Below are 25,058 nucleotides of genomic sequence, written 5' to 3' on the forward strand. Positions count from 1 at the left end.
TTTTCTATATAGGATCACCTCATCGGTGAATATTTCACTTTTTCCTTTCCAATTTGGATGTCTCTCTTTCCTGTCTAGTTGGTTTGGCTCAACCTTCTAGTACAATGTTCAATAGCAATGGTGATAGTAGGTGTCCTTGTTCCTGATCTTGGGGGAAAAACTTTCAGTCTTTAACCAGAGGATATTGGCTGTCAGTTCTTCATAAATACCCTTTGTCAGGTAAAGGACATTCCCTTCCATTCCTAGGTTTCTAGCGTTTTATCACAAAAGGGCATTGCTTTGTCAAATGCCTTTTCTGCATCATTTGAACTGCTCATATGAGTTTTCCTTTGTCCTATTAATGTGGTACAGTGTCTGATTTTCTTACGCTGAATCATGCTTGCATTTCTCCAATAAGCCCTTTTGATCGTGTATAATCCTTCTAACATGCTGTTGGATTTAGTTTGCTTATATTTTGTTGCTAAAAAATGTCTCTCTCTCCATCCACTTAAAGTGTGTTTATATTCATTTCATGCAGTACTAATAGCTGGCATCTGTCAATGGACGTTTCCCTAGAGAACTGGTTACATGGTAATTGTGGATGGTCTCCTGGACGTTTTGATTATGTTGTGTGACTCTAGATTCTGTCTAAATCCCAGGAATATTTTTGTTTTAGCAGGCAATTTAATCTGTCAGAAAGATAGGGTTCCTTAGACCTTTTAGCTGCCTATGCCACCAAAACAGCTCTAGCTCTACGATGGGGCCATACTTGGGCCAGAACAGGAGAAACAGAATGGTGATACCCCTTCTTCGGTCTAGTGTCCCCCTTTCCTGGTTCCTCTGCCCAGAAGGTAACAGTTTTAGCTGTCAGAGCTAAACTGCTGCAGCCTTGCAACTTGGCCTGCTCTTAAGGACGAGGAAAGGAAAAAAGAAGTGGGATTTTCTGTTATGTTCTCCAGCTCACAGGGTCCCTTTTTCTGGTCTTCTGGTCAAAGATAAGCTAGGTTCTTTTAGGGGTTTTGCAGCCATGTGTCAGAGGTGAAAGTCATGAAAAGTAAAAATGCCAGGAAACTCAGCCCTGTAGGGACTATGTAAGTTTTGACTCCCCCTCCTAATCTGCTTTTATTTTTCAGAATCCTCAGGTTAACTTTTGGTATTTTTTCCAATTTTTGGTTATAATCAATTAGAGACAGGCTGTAGTGGATTTAAATCTTGACCAGCAGGGACTTCCCTGGTGGTCCAGCAGTTAAGACTCTGTGCTTCCAATGCAAGGGACTCGGGTTAGATCCTTGGTCGGGGAGCTTAAGATCCCACATGCCACAGAACTTTTTTTGGTGTGCCCCACCCCTCCACCCTGCCAAAAAAAAAAAAATCTTGACCAGCACCAGAAGCTGGGAAGCATCTATAGAGAACTCATGAGTTTGTGCTTTATACACAATTTCACAAGAGCCATTATTGTTTTCCATCTAAACTTGCTCAAACCAATGCTAGAAAGTTACATCAGAGAACAATGTGAACTGGAGCTTGCTTTCACAAAAATGTCTGTCTCAAATTCATAATAGGAAAATTTATGAATCAGCTTAACTTTCACAAAAACTGCTTCATTCTTAATTCATCCAGATTTGTTTGAATATACTTTTGAGATATTTCTAATTGGAGTTTCTTTTAATAAAAATTGTTTTTTTAACCTCTAGGTTTGTTCAAAATACTGCTGGTGTTTTGAAAACTTTTAAATCTGACCTTATTTTCATAAGACTGTTGTTTCAGCTAGGTTTGTTCAAGTAACTCATCTTGGGAATTTGATGAACTCTAGAAAATTTTAAGAAAAACTTGTGAATTTGAGCTTCTCACCAAAACGGAAGGGCATGCATTGGTAGCAGCCATGTTTTGCCTCCCTCCACAAGGTTAAGGCTGAGGCAAAACCATGTGGAACGTATTCTAGGCCTCTGCCAATAATGCCACGTGGTACAATTCCAGGAGGCACCAATCACTTTGTAGGACAGGGATTAGGACAAACCTCATCCATGGACTGTTTTTGTACAGTTAGCCAAGAATGGATTTTACACGTTTACAGTGTTGCTCAAAAGAAAAAAGGTGTATGTGACAGATCATATAGGGCCTGCTGCTGCTGCTAAGTTGCTTCAGTCGTGTCCAACTCTGTGCGACCCCATAGACGGCAGCCCACCAGGCTCTCCCATCGCTGGGATTCTCCAGGCAAGAACACTGGAGTGGGTTGCCATTTCCTTCTCCAATGCATGAAAATGAAAAGTGAAAGTGAAGTTGCTCAGTCGTGTCCGACTCTTTGCGACCCCATGGACTGCAGCCTACCAGGCTCCTCCACCCATGGGATTTTCCAGGCAAGAGTACTGGAGTGGGGTGCCATTGCCTTCTCCACATATAGGGCCTACAAAGTTTAAAATATCTACCATCTAGCTCCAGACAGAAAAAGCTCTGACAACACTGTTCAATGGTTACTACTTCTAGACTGGAAAACAGAAAGATACCTCTTGGAAATGGGCAACACAATGGCTCTACCTTTGGCCCAAAGATGCTAAACTGGCCAAATTTAGCACAGGGCAGCCTTGTCTATAGAGATGTACTCTTCAGCCTTTCTCTTACCCTTTCTCCCTGGTTCTGCTACCTCTGTGGCCATACGTCTCCCTGGTTTCCCTTTCACCTACCACTCCCATCTTGAGAGTTCAGTCATTAGCTCTCTCCTCCTCTATGCTGCCCATCCCAGAAATATAAGTACCACTAAGTACAGTGGTTAAAAGCTACAATCACAGAGTCAAGTTGCCTCATTGTGCATCTATCTATCTCATTTCCTAGTTATGTGATCCCCAACAAATCACTTAATGTCAGTTCCCCAACTATAAAATAAGGTTATTAATGGACTATAAACTATTTTCTTTGAATCACTGTTTTGGAGTCCCTTTGTTACAGCAGCCTTAGCCTATGGTCTGATTAATATGCATTACAAACACTTAATCTCCAACTGCCTTGCTTATGTCCCAAAGGCACCTCAAACTCAACATTTATAAAACCAACCTCATCATAAAGCCCACTCGGCATCCCTGCTCTTGTATTTCTGAACACAAAAACTAAATTGATAACAGGCCTATTACATTTATCCCCACACAGATTTAGACTAACTCTCCCGCTTCCCTGCCTTGTGAACCACCACCCATCCACCTGAAATGTTCATTACTACTGCCTCCGTTATGCCGTCCCTGCCGTTTATGCCCCACTGTGCTGTGCTGTGCTCAGTTGCTCAGTCGTGTCTGACTGTTTGTGATCCTATGAACTGTAGCCTGCCAGGCTCCTCTGTCCATGGGGATTCTCCAGGCAAGAATTATGGATTGGGTTACCATGCCCTCCTCCAGGGGATCTTCCCAACCCAGGGATTGAACCCAGGTCTCCTGCACTGCAGACGGATTCTTTACTGAGCCACCAGGGAAGCCCCTTTATGGCCCATAATCACATCCTATTCAACACTTTCACCACCTTCAAAAAAACAAACTAAACCCTGTTATAACTTATAGGTTTTTACAATTTTTTGCCAAATGTCAAAGAGCAGCAAGCTCATGAAGTCAGGAATATGCCCAAGTCTACCCTGAATCCTGAGCCCTGTGCCTGTCACATGATAGAAACTTAGAAACATAATTAGCAAATAAATGCATCGAACACACGAGCCAACCTCTGGCAACAAGCAGACAACCAGGAACTGCAGTAACTCTAAACAGACCTTTAATGACAGACCTTTAATGCAGTGTGGTTGGACCTAAAGGGTGAATGGTCTAGGGCACTGGGGACACAAGTCAAGCCTTCAGTAGGCCGTCTGAGATTGCTGCTGGCGGTAGCCACCTCGGCGCATGTAGCCCTCGTTTTTCCGGTAGCCGTCTTTCTGGTCTGCAGGAGAGAGATGGGGAGGGGAGGTGGTGAGAGCCAATGGACGGGCGGGAAGGGGGCCAAGATCCTGAGAGCAAACAGGGGGTGGGAGCACTCACCTCGGAAGTAGCCACCATAGGTACCCTGCTTGTGGTCAAACACCCGCTCGTTGTTCTCCACCAGACTGCCCAGCTTCTCGGCCAGCTGCAGGGCCAGGTTCTGCTGGGCGGTGGGCTCCGTGCGGTGCATCACCACGGTCTGCGTCGGCTGGTCTAGGGAGGCCTGACAGGAGGGAGGCAGAGCAAGGGTCGGATCAGTCTCCTCCATGCCGAACTCTCCATGACACCACCTGCCCTGGCGCCACCCCTGGCTCTCACCATCAACTCCTCGTTAATGATCATTTTGCTGATGATGGAGTGTACCGTGGGCAGGTCCAGCTCAAACATGTCGGACAGTGTCTCCATGCTGGGGAGAAAGAAGGCCCAGAGCAGGGAGCGATGAGAATCCGTGACCACAACCTGGGGCTCCTGTGTCTCCCCAGGGCCCATCCTACCTGATGGAGTCGTAGACACTGCTATAGGTGAACAGGTAGGTCCGCAGTGACTCCTCCTGGATCTTCCTGTGGGGAGAAGGAAGCAAAGGGGGAGACTGCCAGAGAGAAGACCAACCGGTCTTTTCTTTTCCCCCCACCAGGATCTCACTCTTGGCTCACCTAACCAGCATGGTTCTGACTTTGTCGGCCTCCGGGAAAAGGTCCCACACTTTGCCATTCATCTTCTCATTGATGATAAAACTGTGGCAGGTCTTCCAGTCGCCCATCTTCATGGCCTTAGAGGCAGCAACTACATGTTCCCTCATGGACTCAGGGGGGCCTGAAAGATTGGGAATGAGGCAGGAACTAGGGAAACTTGGGACAAGGGCTCCTGTACCCACAAGCACTGTTTAAGGAGGGACCCGGGCCAGGACAGCCAACAGCCAGACTGAGACTCTCCCTGCTCTCGGTTAAGTAGCCGTGTGACTGTACAAGTCACTGAGTATCAGAATAAATTTATTTAAACTAAATCAGTCCATGACGTGCCTCAGGGAATTGGTCAGTTCCCTGAAAACGTTGACAAATTGCTGTGTGCACCCTTATGTACCTTTTCCTAGGAAAGGGTCCATAGATTTCATCAGGTTCTTACAAGATTCACTAACCTAAAAAAAAGTCTAACATCTCAATTGTTCTCTACTTTTGGTTTCATGCAGGCAGTAGTAGAGAGAGGCGGGGAATGAACCAAGAAGCCCTAAGAGACGCTGGACACACAGATTTTCACTGGAAATTTTCCAATTAGAAAAAACACAAAGCACCACTCCAGAGCCCAAGAAAATGTGCCTCAAGTGCGCGTGCACTTGACACAACCACACACATATCGGCAGAGGGCAAGTGCCTAAGGGGACGTGGCTGTGGGCAGTAAGCCTGGCTCGTTCACCAAGTCCTTCCATGCACCAGCCTCACAGGAAGGACGCAATTCAAACTCTTTTCCCCGTGAAATCGCAAAAACCTCTGGACTGAGTGACTGGATCTTTCGAAGTAATCAAAGGAGCCAATGCTAGACTCTTAATGCCCTGGGTCTAGTTAATTAGCTGAAAAACATGCATGAAAGAGGAAAATGTCAAGAGAGACACATATCAGCTGTGTTTACCCTGGGTAAAGTCACTTAACTTTTGTGCCTCAGTTTCTTAATCAGGAAAAAGGGGGTCATAATAGTATCTACATCATAGGGTTATTACTAATGAAAAAAAATTACTATTTATAAAACATCTAGCATCAGACAGTACTATGTAAGTTTACAGTAATTTAAAAATATTGTTGGAATCAGGTCACAGAAAGTTTAAACCATCCTGAGGGAAAGTTACTCCCTGTAGCGTCTCAATCCTCTGATCACAAGTAGTGAAGGAACAAACGAGCAGAGTCTGCTGCGCCAGAGCCCCCCACTCACCCAGCAAGGGCTGCCGCTCGCCCACCCGCAGCTGGTGATGGAACTGCTTGCTGATCATGCGTCGGCGGGCGTCACTCTCGTGGGCGGCCATGTAGGGGATCTCCAGGAGCATGGCCGACACCAGGTAAACACACTCTAGCAGTTCCAGATTTATGTGCAGGTGGAAGGGCACCTGCCGGCGCCGCTCCACCTTCTCCTGCTCCTGGTTGCGCTCCTGCAGGCTGCGCAGCAGCAGACCCTGGCCCAGAAGCTCCTTGGCCCGGCCGCTTGACTGGATGTCCAGCAGGGCGTTGTGCGCATCCTTGGTCAGGCCTTGGCGGAAGGCACAGATGCCCAGCTGCACCATGGTGCGGTTGTACAGGATCTAGGAGTGAAGGGCGATGCACTCAGAGGTGACGGCCACAAGGCAATCGTCACACATACAACAGACATCGAGGACTACGCTGTGGGCTAGGACAGACAGCAAAACAGACCAAGTCCTGCCCTTCCATGGAGTTTACACTCTAGAAATAGGGGTGTGGAGGACAAAATAGCCGTAATACACAGGTGGTGATTCATGCTAAGGAGAAAAATAAAGCAGAGGCGTTAAGAAGGGAGTTTGTGTGGTGGTAGCAGTGGTGGGAACTCACAATTTTATGCATGATAACTAGGGAAGGCCTCATTTTGAAGGTGATGTTTATTTTTTTATTTTTAAAATTTTTTTTGAAGGTGATGTTTAAAAATAAAGACCTAATAGAAAAAGAGCAAGTCATGCAAATATCTGGGGGAAGAAGAATATTTTAGAAAAAAGGAAAAGTAAATGCAAAGGCCTTGTGGAAGAACTGTGCCAGACATATTCAAGGAACAAGGAGTTCCATATGAATAGAGCTGGTAAAAGATGTGATCAGAAACTGGGCAAGTACAGGACCCTGTAAGCCATGTTAAAGACTTTTAAGATGATAAACTAATGGAAAGTTTTGAGCAAATAAAGTGATATAATTGGACTTTATCAATAGGATTACCCTGGCTGCTGTATAAAGAACAGCCTGAGAAGATGTAAGGGCAGAAGCAGAGAGACCAGGAAGCTAACAGTGGCTTAGACCAGAGGGCAGAAGTGGAAGTGATATAAGTGCTCAGATATGGATTTTCAACACAAATGCCTGGGGAATCAGATGTGGAATATGAGAGAAAAATAAGAATCAAGGAGGTTCTGCAAGGTTTCTGGCTTAGGCAATTGAAAAGATAGACTTGTCAATAATTAAGATAGGGACTATTATAGGCAGTGTAAGTACAGATTTTGGCAGGGGGGAAAGACCAACAAAAATATAAACATCAATATCAGTCATGAACTTAAATACAAAGAGCCTTAAAAGACACTAGCAAGGAGAATCCAGCAATATATAAAAGAGATAATACAACAAGACCAAGTAGGATATATCTCAGGAAAGAAAGGCTGGTATAAAAATCTAAATCATGGTTGTTTACCATATAAACAGAATGGCGGCGAAATAACTGTGCATTATTTCAACAGATACAGGAAAAGATTTTAACAAAACTCAACACCTATTAAGGACAAACATTTCCAGCCAGCTAGGACCAGAAGAGAATTTCATCAATCTGAGAAAGTCTATCTACAAAACTACTACAGCTAACATTATTTTACATGTGAGATGTTCACTGCTTCCTTGCTAAGACTGGGAACAAGGCAAGATGGCTGCTCTCACTAAGCTATTCAGCACTAAGTATTAGATATTTGAATCATTATAATATGGTAAAAGAGAAATTAAAAACAAAGAAGTCATAAAGACTGGTACAGTAATAAAATTGTTCCCATGTGCAGATAACATGATTCAGCAAAAAATCTTAAGTAATTTACAAAATACTGGACCCAATACTGTTGCCCCTCCGTGTTCATGGGGGACGGTTCCTGGATCCCCCTCCCCCCCACCAAAATCTGCAGATGCTCAAGTCTCTTACATGAAATGACAGAGTATTTGTATATTTACAGTGTGTGTGACCTCAGTTGTCTGACTCTTTGCAACTCTATGGACTACAGCCCGCCAGGCTCCTCTGTCCATGGGATTTTTTTCAGGCAAGAATACTGGAGTGGGTTGTCATTTCCTCCTCCAGTGAATCTTCCTGACCGAGCCATGGAACCTGTGTCTCCTGCATTGGCAAGCGGATTCTTTACTACTGAGCCACCTGGGAAATCCATATACATGGTACATCCTCCAAAATAATTTAAGTCATCTCTAGATTACTTGTAACAACTAATAGAATTATAAGTGCTTTGTAAATATTACCAGTTAAGGCAAATTCTGGTTTTTTGGAACTTTTTGGATTTCCCCCCACAGTGCCTTCAATCTGCAGTTGCTTGAATCCTTGAATATAGAGGGCTAGACTAAAACTGGGAGAAGGCAATGGCACCCCACTCCAGTACTCTTGCCTGGAAAATGCCATGGACACAGGGAGCCTGGTAGGCTGCAGTCCCTGGGATCTCAAAGAGTCAGACATGACTGAGCGACTTCACTTTCACGGGTTGCAGAAGGAAGTGGCAAACCACCCCAGTATTCTTGCCTGGAGAATCCCAGGGACAGGGGAGCCTGGTGGGCTGCCGTCTGTGGGGTCGCACAGAGTCGGACACAATTGAAGCAACTTAGTAGCAGCAGACTAAAAGTGAATTTAGCAAAATGGCAGGATCCAAGGCCAAACGTAAAAAAATTAACTGTATTTTTAACTACCTGTAGTTAACAATGAAAAAATGAAATTAAGAGGGGTTTCCTGGTGGTCCAGTGGTTAGGTGCTTGCACTGCCACGGCCCAGGTTTAATCCTTGGTTGGGGAACTGAGATCCCACAAGCCACAAGCCAGCCAAAAAAAAAAATTTTAACTAAAAATTACATTTATAAAAGCATCAAAAATCATATAATTCTCAGGAATAACTTTTAAAAGGATGTGTAGTATCTATGCAGTGAAAATCACAAGACACTGCAGACAAGTTGTAGAAATTAAATGAAGAGATAACATGTCAGATTGAAAGGTTCAAACTTGAACAAAGTCAGAGGAGTCATATGGCTTGACTTCAAAGACTTACTCTAAAAGAATAGCAATCAAGACAGTAGGGGCTGGCATAAAGAAAGACAAAAAGATGAAGAAATGAAAAAAAAAAAAAAAAAAGATGAAGAAATGGAATAGAGTAAAGGGCTCAAAAATACACCTACAAGGTCATGTAGTTTTTCATATGGTTTTTGGTTTCAAAGGCACCAAAGCATTATAATGGGGAAAGAATACAGTCTGACCCTGACTTCACACCATTTGCAAAAATTATAGATCTAAATGTGAAAGCTAAAACCATAAGAACTTCTAAAAATAAAAAAAGAATATCTTTATGAATTACAAGTAAGCAAAGGTTTCTATAGACAGAATTTCCAAAATAATAACTGTAAGAGAAAAAACTGATATTTTGACTATGTACATTCAAAACACATGGTTAAAAAAGTGAACAGGAAAACTACAGACTGGAAAAAATATCTGGAAAACATTTATCTGAAAAAAGACTGATCTCCAGGATATATAAAGATTTCCTACAACTCAGTAAGATGAACAATCCTTTAAAAAAAAGGGATGGAGGAGTTGACAAGACATTTTATGAAACATAAAAGGCCAACAAAGCTTAAAAAGTAGTCAATTTCAACAGTTATCAGGGAAATACAAACTGATACGAGATGCCATTAGACAACAACTATTATGGCCAAAACCGAAAAGACCAACAACACTGAATATTGACAAAGTTGTTAAGCTGCTAAGTCGTTTCCGACTCTTTGCAACCCCATGGACTGCAACCCTCCAGGCTCCTTTGTCCACTGGATTCTCCAGGCAAAAATACTAGAGGGGGTTGCCATTTCCTTCTTGATGGGATCTTCCCAACCCAGGGATCAACCCCTTTCTCCTGCATTGGCATGTGGACTCTCTACCACTGGGCCACCTGGGAAGCCACGTGCAGGAGAACCAAAGAATGCTGGCACCTGGGAAGAACCAAGTGTCTCCCTGTATCTGTGTCAGCCAGACAAGAGGCTAATCCGACTGAGCCGCCCTGCCTGAACAGAGAGAGAGGACAGGGGCGCAGCCTGGTCTTCCCAGGGCCAGAGAGCCTCCTTGTCATCTTACCTGGACTGGTGGGTCTGCATGCTGAATGTTGTCCTGCAAGTGGCTCATGAGCATGAGGTCCCGGGCCTGGTACCAGCGGGAGTGCAGGGCGTGATGGTAGATATGGCAGAGGATGGCACATGTGCGGATTCGGTCTGTGCGGTCCTTGGCATAGATGTACTTGCACAGTCTCTCCATCAGCACAGCTGAGTCCTCACCCTCATTTTCGGCCTGATCTTGCTCAGACTGGAGGGGTGGGGGTGGGGAGATATTATTGGAGGAGGCAATATGGCAAAGATAATGGCTCTAAATGGCTCTGATTCAGCAACCGAAGACAAGACTCCATCCTGCCTCATCCTAGTCCCTCGGGGTTTCCGTCTCTGCTCCACCTGCCAGTCCCCAGGGAACAGGAGATCTGTCATCAAGTCCCAACAGACGTGCAGAACCAGTGGACACACCCCCTGCCCTCTGACATGGCGGCCGAGCACTCACCTTTGAGGAGCCCTCAGGGGGCGTAAGCTGCCGCTGATGGGCCTTGTAATCAAACTTGTAGTAGGTGTGGAGAATGCGCCTCAGGTAGATGCGGCAGATCTCCTCAGTGGTGCCCTTCTCCTCCAGGTAGCGCTGCACACGCTCAATGATGGCGCATACCTGGGCCTCGTCCTTCAGGTGCTCCACGTACTCTGGCAGGGAGAGCACCCACGCTCCGCTTAGCCAGGCACCCAGGCCCCCCAACCATTCGTCCCTCATCAATCCAACAATCTCTCTGTTTTCTGTACCCATCAGAAAAGTGTGCCCATTGTGCGCTCAAAACACCATCCTCTCCTGGGACATGTTAAGCTCACTTTCCAAGCCTTCTGTCAGGCACTCTCTTCTGCTAACTCCTCCCGATTAACTCCTCGTCCTCCTCATTCGGCTCTCCCCTCAAATGGGCCCTACCTAAAGATGCTTTCTTCAAGCATTATTTCAAGCTGCCACCACCTGTGTCATCCTCTGTTACAGGTCCTGATCTGAATTTTTACACTATCTATAACTGGTTCATTTAAAAAATTTTATTTATTGGGCTGTTCTGGGTCTTAGTTGCAGCATGTGGAATCTAGTTCCCTGATAATTTAAACCCAGAACTCCTACATTGAGAGTACAGAGCCTTAGCCACTGAACCACCAGGGAAGTCCCTTGTTCATTTTTTTTTGTAGAACTGCCTTTCTTTAGCATCAAAATGTAAGCTTCACGAGCATGAGAGCCACAGGCTTTCTCATTCATAGTTACACAGTTTACTTGGTGGGCATAGGTGGACACTCACATTTTACCGTGTAAACATCCTGTATTTTTCTTCATCCTAGACCCTAAGGCATGCAAGCCAAACAAGTCAAGTGGACAGAGATCATATCCCAATGGTTCTCAAAGTTGCAGACAGCATCACCACTTAGAACATGTTAGCAATGCAAAATCTGATGCCACATCCAGACCTACTGAATCACAAGCTGTGGGAGTGGGGTCCAGTATCTTAAAGAGGCCCTGTGGTGTGAATGCTGGAGTAAGGAAGGGCTGGCTTCCCAAACACTCTTAAGTACAATCCTTGATTTTAACCCCTGTACTTTTCCTCCCACTGATGCCCATGCCTTCTCAGGCTCACCTTGGGAGTGAGGATCAGTGTTCTGCATTATTTTGGTAAATTCTTCATCCATTCGTTCCACCAGAGTTAAGATGCAGCCACGGACACGCAGTGGCTGAAGAGAAGGCAAAGAAGGAAATAAATTAGTCCACATTCCAGTCCTAGCTTTCAACCCTTCTGTCTCCGATGGGCCTTCCCAAAACAGACAACACACACCTCCAGTTAGGTGCCGAATCCCCTCTTTACCTGGTCTGTGTTATGCAGGTTCTCACTCTCTTCCAGAATGTTCTCTCCAACAAAGATGTTAGGGTTTGCAAACAGGATGTCCATCAGCTCATTGATGCAGTCCAGACACTTCTGCCACATCTCAGGCTGCCAAGAGAAGGCAGTCAAGGTGTGCAGGTGGAACAAGCAGATGTCTCCCACGTGCCTTTCCCCAGGAATCCAGGGGCCTTCCTCAGCCATTGAGTCCTGAGACACAAGGCCCCTTCCCACGACCCACCAGCTCCACCCTGGGATGCTTGGTATCACTCTTACCTTCATGTACGTGGCCAGGTTGGGGTTGTAGTCATAAAGAGAGGCGATGATGTTGAACTTGATCTTGACGATGACGCCCTCTCCTAGGTTGTTTTCAGAGGCAATCTGAACCAGCAGCTGCAGCAGCTCAATCTGGGCTGCACTGTAGAGGGGAGAGAATTGGGTGAGGAGGAGGAGACACATTAAAAAGCCTCACCTTGTCCTCTTCAGACAAGCAAGGCAACGTTATTTCCAACACCCACCCCCAGCCTCACCACCTATACACTTGCTTCTCCTTCATAAATTTCAAACAGAAATAAGAATACTGCAAACTACCATTCTCTTCAGCCATGGAACAACTAAAGAAGGTGAGCATTACTCCCATTTTACAAATGGGGAAACAGCCCCCAAAGGTTAAGTGACTGAATTAAGGTCAAAGGGAATGCAACCAGCAGACAATGGACCGGGAGTATTCCAACTACTTCAGTCCTTCTACTGTAGCCACACACAGATCTTCCCAAAGAGCACTATTTCCCCACCAACCTCCACCTCCATTATCTCAAGAGAAAATGAGCTTTCACCCTGTAATCACGAAGCCCAGGCCCACGAATCTTACCGATCAGTTCCTTTCTTGCCTCGTGCCTGTAGGATCTCATTCAGTTTCTTGATGACAACAGCATGGGTGATCTCAGTTCCCTTGGCAAACATTTTTGGCTTCTCCTAGATAACACACGTTATCATGAGCAGGCTGCCTTAACTTTTCTCGCAAATCTGACATGGACAGCACCTGTATGCTCTCTCAGACTGGTTCCCCATTCATTTTAGTTCTAAGATCCGCACCTTAACGAGGGGCACGCCACCTCGGACTCTCTCCCACTCGCCACCCTCATTGTCTTCCTCCTCCTCATCTGGGCGCCTGGACTTCCTGTCGTGCTTCTTCTTGGCTTTGTCCTCCCGTTTCTTCTCAGCCGCCTTCTTGTCCTCCTCTGTGGTGGGGGCCCTGCCAAGAGGCACAGGAGAAGATGAAAGATCAGCCCCCTCTCCACCTGAGGGATTTCCCTCCCACGTACTTCTTTTTCTCCACCTAAACCTGGGTCCAAGTTACACTCTACAAGAATGACCTACAGTTAACTATAACCATCGCCAGAGTAAGGGCTACTAAGCAGCTGCATCTGTCAGGCTACTAGCCAAGGTCTGTTACCAGATCACACTGAGAAACTCATGAAGGGAAAGGTTTGGCCTGGTTTAAGAATACAGAGATGCTAACTACGTTGCCACAGACACAGAAACAGCCTGCTTCACAACCGAGCTCGAGGTTTTCCAAAAAACCCATAAGCAACACAGTTGTTTTCTGGTACTAGCTGCTCTGTCCAGACTAGGTTTTTATAGGCAACCAACTAATTAACTTAAAATCAGTGCTTAGGGAAAAAAAGTGCAAAATTATTTTTGCTGTTCCCAGACTGGTGCTTTCCCCCTACCCTTCTTTCCTCTCTTATGATAAATGATTAATAAAAAATTCTGAATTTTAAAAACAAAACTGCTCAATATAACAAAATGTACCGCTGCTCCAAAGAGAGAAAGAACACTGGCTACCTCAAAGTGGGTTTAACCCACTTGATGCCTGAAACTATCTCCAGACTCTAATACTTATATTAAACCAAATACTTATAATAAGGTATTAAACATTAATACTCATAATAAGCCAAATGACAGGGACAAATTATTTCAAACTTTATACATTTAAACATTTACAAATAAATTTTATTTTAAATGCTTATAAGATTTGACTACATTTTAGTAATAGTTTATAAATTTTCCAGTTGGATTAAAACTTTCCCTTGGCCAAAAAAATAATGCCGTAAGTTTTTTTTTCCTGCCATGCTGCACTGCTTGTGGTATCACGGTTCCCCAACAGGCACTGAACCTGGGCCACGGCAGTCGGAGTGCTAAATCTCAACCACATGACCACCAGGAACTCCCTGTGCCTTCACTCTAAACAACAGCTTACTGGTTTCCCTTCTGTACTACTGCAATATTCTCTAATAAAAATTCATTTCATAGGTAAAATCCTTTGAAAATAGGCAAAGCATGTTCATTAAGCTGAAACTGTCTGGTCTGCATCATCCATACCCAAAGCTCTGAGATCAAAGGACCTGCGTGTGTGCCTGGGTGCTCTCGCTTCAGTCGTGTCCAACTCTTTGTGACCCTATGGACCACAGCCCACCAGGCTCCTCTGTCCATGGCATTCTCCAGGCAAGAATACTGGGATGAGCTGCCGTGCCCTCCTCCAGAGGATCTTCCAGAGAACCCATGTCTCTTACATCTCCTGCACTGACAGGGGGATTCTTTACCACAATGGGCCACCTGGGAAGCCCAGGACCTAATGCTATTTAAAAATCAATGCTGTCTATACTTAAAAAGAATTTAATCTTCCTTGGCCTAAAGTTTTACTCTAAACCCTCAAGATACATATCAAAAACATGATGAACTCTCACCCTATGCAATTCTAACTGAAAGACCTAAAATTTGACTTGACCTCTCCCCTATGGCAGAGTATACCTTGGTATATTCAAATCTTGTTAGAAATGATCAAAAAACTAACATTTCTGCTCTCAGGTATATATTCAACACATACAAGCTACTTTTCTAGGACATTACCAGATACATCTCTACCTAAATACACAACTAAGAAATTGAGATGGTTAGATAGCAACACCAACTCAATGGACATGAATTTGAGCAAATGCTGGGAGATAATGTAGAATGGGGAGCCTGGTGTGCTGCAGTCCATGGGGTCGCAAAAAGCAGAACATGACTTAGTGAATGAAGAACAAAACTACACTGAAAAGGACCATTCCACACCCTCTTTACCACAACTCTTATCTAGAGCTGCTAGACATACACATACTAGATTTTCTCAGTTTGTACTTAAGAATTTCTACCCCAACTACAAATTCAGAAACACAAACACATGATTTATAATTTACCTCCAGTATGGTCCAAAATAGCAAAAAATTTAAAATTTTAGCCCCAAACTAAAAAATTCCTTAAGTAAGAATTAACCCTAAATAGAGAATTCCCTGACAGTCCAGCGGTTAGGACTCTGAGCCTATACTGTTAAGTGCATGGGTTTGATTCCTGGCTGGGGAACTAAGATTCCCCCAAGCCATGTGTCTCAGCTAAAAATTTTTAAAAAAGAAAAAGAATTAATCCAAAACAAAACTGACTTCAAATACTGGTCCGTCAAGGTTAATAAATAAAGATGTGTAGTAAATAACAACTTACTGTACCTGGATAAATATTTTGGGGAAAAAATCAATTAAGAAAACAGCCACTTGATTAAAAGTTCACTCAACTGACTTCTTAATGACATTCTCCTAGACAGACTTAGCCTGATTAGAAAATTAAACAGACTAAAGATCCTAAATGTTTATTATATCTGTGACTGTCCTCATATTTTCTGCCCAAACCCACTACCTAATATCCAGGTGCTTTAATGTTGCTAGACAACCTTATTACCCTTATCACATCAAAGAGACTGAAGTTCTTGAGATTATACCTGTTTCTGTGTTTGTTTTGACCAAAAGATGAAAGCTGAGAAATTCTGGTATAGACTGGCTTAATATGGAGATGTTGAGAAAGGATGCTGGCAGACATTACAGGAGACAGCCTGTCTTGTTTCTAGATAATCCATTAAGAACTGAAATCTACCCTGGCTGGCTTAGATAGCTAATGAGTTTACACACACACAAATGTGCAAACAAAATTCAATATTCCCACCGCTGTCTGTGGTTCTTCCCTTCTTTGTTCCTCTTTCTTATACAAATTCTCTTTTGTCCTGGCTTGGAAATCAATCTTAAAAATTGGTCTACCTCATTATACAAGTAAAACAATCTATCTGAATTATCCTTTAACACTACAAAACCAAAAGCTCTTAATGTCAATTAAGACCTTTGAGGATTCCATAGTTAACTCGACCACTGACACTGAAATTTTAAATTAATCTTAAAAAAAATTTTTTGGGGGAGGGGGACTCTGGGTGAGGTTAGGTGTACAAAGTAAACTTTCATAGGTTTAAAAAAAAATCTATCCAGGGTAATCTCTAAAGTGAAAAATTAATAAAGACAGGATTAATCTTTTAAAAAAAGGGCTTCCCCATAGCTCAGTTGGTAAAGAATCCACCTGTAAAGCAGGAGACCCTGGTTTGATTCCTGGGTCAGGAATATTCACTGGAGAAAGGAAAGGCTACCCACTCCAGTATTCTGGCCTGGAGAATTCCATGGACTGTATAGTCCTTGGGTTGCAACGAGTTAGTTGGACATGACTGAGAGGCTTTCACTTCACAATCTTAAGAATAATTATTCTGAAAAATAATTTTGAAAGTCAAACCTCTCTTGGTTTTCGTTGAGGATTTTTAAATTTAAATTTCATGAAAGATACTGGTTTGTAGCTTTCTTTTGATAGCCTAAGTTTAACTTTAGAGTCCAACTTGTCTCCTCAGTCCAGCTTGACTCCTGTGTGCCTTTGTGCAGCACACAGGTGAAGTGGACACTGACACACACTGGCCCGAACAGTCAATACCCAACTACTGAAAGACAAATCCATAAAGGAGATACAAAAGCTATGAACCAGTAATAAGGGTGACAGTTCTATGGGATGTCAACAAGCATAAAAGATGAGTTTCACAGTAAAGCGAACTTAAGAGATGGTTAATAAAACAAAGTTAGGCGGATTGAATTTGCTTAACTGATGCATGGTTGTACATCCTCTGAGAAAGGAATATGATACTGTGGTATAATAAGAAATATTTATTTGGTCTTTGTCCTCAGTTCCTGGCACAGAGCTCCTAAATCCCTTGGAATTTCCCAAGCAATAGGATCATCTTTCGTTCTAATGAGGCTTTGGCAGGCTTCGAGAAAGGTTTCAGGATGGAGGCTGGTTGCCAGAAAGACCCGGGCATGAACAGAGGGTTGGAACTTACAGCCCCACCTTCTGACCACTGAGGAACAGGAGAGGGACTGCAAATGAAGCCCATGATTAATGGTCAACCATTTAAGCAATCATGGTCACATAATGATGCCTCCATAAAAATCCCTACATGACAGTCTGGATGGAGGCATTCCTGGCTGGTGAACCACGGAGGTGCTAGGAGGATGGTGTGCTCAGAGATGACATCAAAGCTCCTGCCCCTTCTCCCATATCCTGCGCTATGAGTGCTTCCATTTGGCGGTTTCTGAGTTGTATCCTTTATAACAAGCTGGTAACAGTAAGTAAAGACCTTGATGCTGGGAAAGACTGAAGGCAAAAGGAGAAGAGGGCAGCAGAGGATGAGACGGTTGGATAGCATCACCGACTCAACAGACATGAACTTGAGCAAACTCTGGAGATAGTGGAGGACAGGGAAGACTGGAGAGCTGCAGTCCATGGGGTTGCAAAGAGTCATACATGACTTAGCGACTGAACAAACAAAAACAACAGTAAAGAGCTTTCCTGAGTTCTGTGGGTTGATCTAGCAAATTATTGAACCTGAGGAAGGGGCTGTGAGAACTCTCTGAATTTAGAACTGGTTGGCCAGAAGTAGAGGAGTCAAACTTGGAACTTAACAACTGGCATCTAAAGTGGCGGCAGTCTTGTTGGGTCTATGCTAACTTTGGGGAGTTAGTTGCAGAACTGAATTGAGTACTGAAAACCCATCTGGTGTCCATAGAGTTGGAGAACTAACTGGTATGAGAAAAAAACTGACACATATTGGTGTCAGAAGTGTTTGGAATTAAAAAAACACAAAGAGATATACCACACTCCCTGAACCTGACCACAGTTGCTCCCTGGAGCACACAATGAAAAATGTTTCTCAGTAAAATGGCTATGTCTAGATCCCTGTAATGTCACAGAACTCACTAACACCTGAAGCAACATAACTCCAACTTTTGAAAGCAAAAAAGCAGCCCTTAGAGCATCAGTATTCCTGCCAGTTATCCCTGAGCTTGATACTTGACTCCTGTAGACTACGCAGGCACAGCTAGCACCCTGAATTCAAAGGAGGAAGGAGAAGGATCGAAGGTTAAGTCACTCACCCGAGCTGACAACAACTAAAGTAGAATTGGCTAAGACCAGAATTCAAATCAGACTCCTCTCCCACTCTGTAACAGTACTAGTAAAACTCAGGAAGGCTTGCTGCAGTCTACATGCTATGTACTAAGTTCTCAGGAAGAGGGACAAGAGAACCAACTGTAACTGAGGACTCACCAACCCCAGTCCTGGGCTGCGGGGGTGTATCACTCTGCTGTATTCTTGCAAGCATCCTTAAGACAGGGTCAAGTACCACCCCATTTTACAAATAAGAAAACTGAAGACTGGAAATGTTAAAGATAGTTTATCCAATATTACAGTTATTAAGGGGCTTCCCTGGTAGTTCAGAGGTAAAAAATCTGCCTGCCAAGCAAGAGACACAAGTTCGATCCCTGGAAGAGAAAATGGCAACCCACTCTAGTATTCTTGCCTGGAGAATCCCCATGGACAGAGAAGCCTGGCAGGCTACAGTCCATAAGGCTGCAAGAGTTGGACATGACTTAGCAAGTAAACAACAATCAGCATCAAAGAAAGATAAAACAGTCCACAGGCAGTGAGTATTGCTGCGGTTAAGTATCTGGACACTGGAGCCTTCAAATCCATCTGCAAGACACATTAGCTTCATAACCTTAGCCAACTAATACACTTGACTTTGAGATCCCTCTGTTGGCCTCTGCAACCTCAAAGGACTTCACAGGGGGAGAGGCAATATAGGAGCAGGGGAATAAGAGGTGCAAACTACTTTGTTTTTGTGGCTCAGTCGCTATGTCCAACTCTTTGCAACCCCAAGGACTGTAGCATGCTAAGCTCCCCTGTCCTCCACTATCTCCTGGAGTTTGTTGACATTCCAGTGAGTCGGTGATGCTATCTAACCATCTCATCCTCTGCTGCCCAGGTATAAAATAAGCCACAAGGACATACTGTATAACATCAGGAACAGATCAAATATTTATACTCTATAAAGGGAGTGTAACTTTTAAAAATTATGGATCACTGAACTTCCCTCGTGGTCCAGTAGTTAAGAATCCACCTGCCAATGCAGGGGACATGGATTCAATAATCCCTGGTCTGGGAAGATTCCACAAGCTGCAGGGCAACTAAGCCTGTGCACCACAACTACTGAGCCAGCATGTGCCTAGAGCCCATGCTCTGCAACAAGAGAAGCCATAGCAATCAGAAGCCCACATACCGCAACTAGAGAGTAGATCCTGCTCGCCACAACTAGAGAAAGCAAACGAGCAACCAAGACCCAGTGCAGCCAAAAATAAAGTTTTTTAAAAAATTATGTATCATTATATTGTACACCTGTAACTTATATACTATACAGCAACTATACTTCAATAAAACATGTTTTACTGTAAAAATAAATAAAAACTAAAACTGAAAGGGAAAATAAATAAGTGGGACTCCAGAGGAGTAACAACTTTCAAGATGACTTTAAAGGCTTCCTGCCCTTTCCCCTGTAGCCTGAAGTACCACTACTTTTCTTACTTTTTAAGGAATCTTGAAGCCAGCACAGTCTGTTTCCCTTCTTCCTCTTCTGAGTCTGAATCAGAAGATGTGGAACTTGTATCCCAAGCTTCTGAATCCTCTGACTCTTCTGAGTCCTCATCTTCATCCTTAAAAGAAAAAAAGATCAGAAGAAAGACAATGGGAAGACTGACTGGTGGTATCTCTGCTCTCCCTGCTGACCCGTGCTCTAAAGATTCTTAGGAGCAGAATGAGTGGTTGAATCAGGACATTAAGAGCTGGACTGGTCCACCAAGACCCACAGAGAAGTGGTGACTTGCTCCAGAACACAAAGCTCCCCAGAGGCAGAGCTGGGACCAGAATCTAGTTCTCCTGATTCCAGTCACTCTGTGCTCTAATCGAAAAGGAAACCTGTTCTGAGACCATACTCGGCTAATCCCCACCCTTCCCAACTCTAGGCCCATGAGTCTATTCTTCTCCCTAGAGACCCAAGCATGGTCCAGAGCAAGCAAACCACCCCTTAGTGTAACCCTGGCTCTAACCTCCTTTTTGAGGAACTTTCGACTCTCCCCAGAAGGGGCTTCTGATTTCTTCTTTAAAAAAGCTGCAGCAGTGACTCCATCATCATCCTCATCCTCATCTGAAGAGCCTGGTAGGGAAGGGGAGAGAGGAAAAAAACAGAAGGGGGAAGAGGTGAACGGCAACCAATACAACAAGCCAAGGAAACTCCAAATTTTAGATCTCCTTGTGCTTTGTGCTCAATCGCATTACTTTTGGAGACCCCATGGACTGCAGCCAGGCAGGCACCTCTGTCCATGGGATTTCCCAAGCAAGAAGACTAGAGCTGGTTGCCATTTCCTTCTCCAGCAGATCTTCCCACCTAGGAATTGAACCTGCATCTCTTGCACTGCAGAAAGATTCTTCACTGCTCAGCCACTGGGAAAGTCCTTTTGACCTCCTGCTGCTGCTGCTAAGTCGCTTCAGTTGTGTCCGACTCTGTGCGACCCCATAGACGGCAGCCCACCAGGCTCCCCCGTCCCTGGGATTCTCCAGGCAAGAATACTGGAGTGGGTTGCCATTTCCTTCTCCAATGCATGAAAGTGAAAAGTGAAAGTGAAGTCGCTCAGTCATGTCCAACTCTCAGAGACCCCATGGACTGCAGCCTACTAGGCTCCTCCATCCATGGGATTTTCCAGGCAAGAGTACTGGAGTGGGTTGCCATTGCCTTCTCCGTTTGACCTCCTAACCAATTGCAATTAAGGGTTTTCTCACTCACCTTCTGAATCCTCCTCGTTCTTCTCAGCATCTTCATCTGCAGACTGCTCAGGGTTCTTGACAGAAGGAAATGAGAAAATTAAGGATGCCTGCCAGCCACTACTCCATCCCACCCTCTCCACCCCACAGAGCTGTCATCATGACTCCTTCCCCAGCCACACACTTCAGATGTGCAAATGCTTTTTTGTCTCAGTCATGGGGGTCACTGTCCCCACAGTTTAAAAAGTCTCCCTCTAGCACCCCTACCTGCTTGTAATTTGTAATATGAGACTCAAAATCTCGGTTGTATTTTCGGATCTTCTGGCGCAGAGTGCTCAGGGCCTTGGCATTATTCTTGTTCATCTTCTTCTTCCCTTCTTTATCTTCCCATAGCTGAAGGAAAGAAAAGGGAAGAAAAAGAGAATGGAGATCTGAGATTAAGTAGTCTTCTCTCAACTTCAGGCTTCACACTGTTGAGTCTTGCTATCTACATTCATACCTACTACTTAACAACTGCACATATTAACTTATGTTGCTTAATGACCCTTTATGTATGTATCGCTATGAAAAGTACAAAACCACAAGTAAAAGAGTAATACAAGAATAAGTATGATTAAAACTCTTAGCCTAAAAAAGTCCCTCTCCTTGCTTCACCCCCATTTCTTACGTTTTGGGAAACACTGAGTATTTGGCAAACAACTCAAGAGGAGACATGACCTCTGGATATGGGTTAGGACAAAGTTCCAGGTCCATAGTCCCCTTCTGGATCCCCCAGCAACCACAGGAATCACACCTCATTAAGATAGTCCTCCAGGTCAGCTAGGATCCGAATATAGAACCGGGGGACACCTTCCTTGTCCACAATGCTCTTAGCCTTGCCATATGCTTTTCCCAGGAGCTCAAACTCTTCCAGGCACTTGGTGACATCCCGGATCTTCATGGCATTACGGATGGTCCGGATAAGGTTGGTCAGTTCCTCAAACCTGGTTTGAGAGCCCAATACCACATTGGACATGCCCAGCATCACCAACCAGAAAACCCAACACTGCCCCAGAGACTCCCCATCACCCAGCCTCCCCACAGCCTCACCTTTTATCCTTGGCGCTTCGGACAACTCTCTTGGTGTCTTCTTCATCCTCACTCAGCAACAATGGCCTATTTGAAATGAACAGAAACTATTAACTTCTGTTCCTAACTCCACTCTTTCCAAATGATCTCTCTTTTCCTCTTCCAACAGGACAGGTGGAAGTGAGTAAATTAGGCCCATTCCTACCACACCCATCCTGTTTCACTCTTCCTCTTCATGGCCTTATCATATAGAACTCAATCTTCTTAGCTTACTTCAAGTGAGGGTGTTTGTCAAATGTTGTAACTCATACAAGGATGAGAATGACCGTCTCCATCCTCAAACATAAACAAACGAAGGTGCTTATTTACTGTGTCAAAAAAATTATGTGAAGACACAGGTCACTAAGAATTACTAAAAGTCAAGAGAAAAGGTACCTTACCTAGAATGAATGGAAAAGGTGGTACCTGAACTAGGTCCTGGAAAGCAATGTTTCCCACAGTGGGAGAGGACAAGGAAAGAGCCTCAATGGCTTTGACACCTCCATTTCTAGTTATTTTCCTTCAATAATTAAAAACCAGACCACAGACAGAATTCAGCTGGTAACAATATCTCTTTTCTTTCCATTGTATTAATTTTTCCAATTATTTCCTATTTTATAACAAGTAATGTGATTTTCCACTTGTGACACAGATATGGAACTATATTCATATGGATATATATAGATTCTTTTTCTTCATCTTTAAAAATGAGTTTTATGCTGAAACAAGACTCTGAAGTGGTAATGTATATATATTCTTCAGTTCAGTTGCTCAGTCGTGTCCGACTCTTTGCAACCCCATGAATCGCAGCACGCCAGGCCTCCCTGTCCTGGAGTTCACCAACTCCCGGAGTTCACTCAAACTCACACCCATCGAGTCAGTGATGTCTTCCAGCCATCTCATCCTCTGTCGTCCCCTTTTCCTCCTGCCCCCAATCCCTCCCAGCAAGCACAGGTATATGACAAAAATAACGAAAGTGGCATGGATGATGGAATTTTGAGGAACAACATTTCAGTGTTTCGAAGGGAGAAAAAAATTTCAATTTGCAGAGATGGGAGAAGAGTATTTAAATGGAGGTAAACAACAGGAGGGGGGATTCCCTGGTGGCTCAGAGGTAAAGAATCTGCCAGCTAATGCAGGAGATGCGGGTTCCATCCCTGGGGTGGGAAGATCCCTGGAGAAGGAAATGGCAACCCACTCCAGTATTCTTGCCTGGAGAATCCCATGGACAAGAGGCCAGTGGGCTACAGTCCATGGGGGTGGCAAAGAGTCCCGACAGGATTTAGCAGCTAAACAACACAACAGGAAAATACTAATAGACGTTTAAGAACCTCAGAGTCACATCAAGGAACTCCTAAACATCAAGCAAGTATTTGGGGTTTCTTACTGATGCAACAGATTTAGCCAGTGGGAAATCTCGTAACTCTATCCTTTGCCTGGTGGGAGGATTCCCACAATTCACAGCACCCTAAGCTTTATGATCTCCTCCCCCACAACAGTGCTTCAGTCCCTTAAACTCTCAACATCCTCAGAACCCGCTCTCACCGCCCCCACTTCCATTCCCCTTTCCTCTCGCGTATACGAGGCCTTCCACAGCCTGCTGAACCTCCGGCCCCCCACCCCGAATGGTCCCCATGGCCTAGGCCCTCACTCACTGTTTGCCGTAGTTACCCCCGACAGGTTTGGTGACGAGCTCCTCCCCGGACAGGGACGACTCAGACTCGCTGTCCGAACCCGTGGTAAAAAACCGCGACATGGCGACGGCGCTGAGCGGCTGCGGCCGGACCTGTGAAAGAGACCGAAAGTCAGGGGCTCCGAGAAGGGGACGGGGCCGCCATCTCCAGACCCCCACCCTTACCGTCCCCGCACGTACGCTAACCCGGGTCCCCCTTCCCGAAGCACGAGGCCTATAAAATACATACCAGCTGAGCCCCCAAGTCACACTGCTTAACCAAAGCAGCGGAAACGCGGCGAGAAGGCGGGACTTTGCGTCACTTCCGGGAGTCGCCGACGAACTACACTGTGTGACTACAACTCCCAGTGGTCCTCGCGCCACGCAGGCCCTGAAGTAATTTTGGCGCGTTCTACAGATTCCCGGATCCTACAGCGTTTCAGTACAGTTGCTCAGTTGTGTCCGACTCTTTACGACCCCAGGGACTGCGGCATGCCAGGCTTCCCTGTCCATCACCAACTCCAGGAACTTGCTCAAACTCATGTCCATCGAGCCGGTGATGCCATCCAACCATCTCATCTTCTGTCGTCCCCTTCTCCTGCTTGCAGTCTTTCCCAGAATCAGGGTCTTTTCCAATGAGGCAGCTCTTCGCATCAGGTGGCCAAAGTATTGGAGTTTCAGCTTCAGCCATCAGTCCTTCCAATGAATATTCAGGACTGATTTCCTTTAGGATTGACTGAGTGGATCTCCTTGCAGTCCAAGGGACTCTCAAGAGTCTTCTCCAACACCTCAGTTCAAAAGCATCAATTCTTCAGCATTCAGCTTTCTTTATGGTCCAACTCTCATATCCATACATGACTGCTAGAAAAACCATAACTTTGAGTAGATGGACCTTTGTCAGCAAAGTAGTCTCTGCTTTTTAATATGCTAAGTTGGTTATAGCTTTTCTTCCAAGGAACGAGCGTCTTTTAATTTCATGGCTGCAATCACCATCTGCAGTAATTTTGGAGCCCAAGAAAATAAAGTCTGTCACTGTTGCCATTGTTTCCCCATCACACGCCTCACCTATGTATGGAATTAGAAGCACAGGGTCAGGAGTTTACTTTTTAAAGCGCCAACGTGATGCTGATGACCTGCAAGGTTTTTTGTTGTTGTTGGGTTTTTTTTTAACTTCTTTTAAGCTTTATTGAGATATAATCATCAAATAAATAATTCTGTCTTTAAGGTACACAACTTGATATTTTGATCTACATTGTGAGAGGATTGAGAGGATTACAGTCAAGCTAATTAAGATATCCATTACCTGCAAGGTTTTAGAGCCAGGCTTAGAGCAAACTTCAGATTGGACTTTGTTATTCTAATCCCAGCTTTGTCACTTATTAGTG

At 44.5% G+C, this 25,058-nt stretch overlaps 1 protein-coding gene across 2 annotated transcripts; it reads right to left on the minus strand.

The window, feature by feature from the left end:
* Positions 1 to 3,709: 3,709 nt before the first annotated feature.
* Positions 3,710 to 24,067, minus strand: LOC129637533 (eukaryotic translation initiation factor 3 subunit C). Of its 2 annotated transcripts, none has more exons than XM_055561721.1 (21): positions 23,924 to 24,067; positions 23,657 to 23,787; positions 21,984 to 22,049; positions 21,688 to 21,877; positions 21,162 to 21,287; positions 20,917 to 20,971; positions 20,183 to 20,289; positions 19,662 to 19,789; positions 12,942 to 13,101; positions 12,718 to 12,821; positions 12,123 to 12,264; positions 11,832 to 11,957; positions 11,607 to 11,700; positions 10,463 to 10,653; positions 9,992 to 10,216; positions 5,847 to 6,210; positions 4,580 to 4,739; positions 4,421 to 4,486; positions 4,245 to 4,332; positions 3,987 to 4,149; positions 3,710 to 3,888 (listed from the first exon to the last, which is right to left on the minus strand). In XM_055561721.1, the coding sequence occupies exons 2-21, from the start codon at positions 23,755 to 23,757 to the stop codon at positions 3,806 to 3,808; spliced, it is 2,739 nt and encodes a 912-aa protein (XP_055417696.1). In that variant the 5' UTR covers positions 23,758 to 23,787; positions 23,924 to 24,067; the 3' UTR covers positions 3,710 to 3,805. The 2 variants fall into 2 exon arrangements, with proteins under 2 accessions (XP_055417696.1, XP_055417697.1); XM_055561722.1 differs by lacking the exon at positions 23,924 to 24,067 and adding an exon at positions 23,875 to 23,917.
* Between the last annotated feature and the right edge of the window lie 991 nt (positions 24,068 to 25,058).

This window comes from Bubalus kerabau, chromosome 23 (genome assembly GCF_029407905.1).
Source record: "Bubalus kerabau isolate K-KA32 ecotype Philippines breed swamp buffalo chromosome 23, PCC_UOA_SB_1v2, whole genome shotgun sequence".
NCBI lineage: Eukaryota > Metazoa > Chordata > Mammalia > Artiodactyla > Bovidae > Bubalus > Bubalus kerabau.

Bases quoted from the DNA above. Each gene is read 5' to 3' on its own strand.
- LOC129637533 (XM_055561721.1), bottom strand. From the start codon at position 23,757: ATGTCGCGGTTTTTTACCACGGGTTCGGACAGCGAGTCTGAGTCGTCC. The intron at 13,102-19,661 runs GTAAGAAAAGTA...GCCTCTTGGCAG, and splicing joins GCTTCAAGATTCCTTAAAAA to GGCCCCCACCACAGAGGAGG. The intron at 11,701-11,831 runs GTAAAGAGGGGA...CCTTCTCTTCAG, and splicing joins ACCTGCATAACACAGACCAG to CCACTGCGTGTCCGTGGCTG.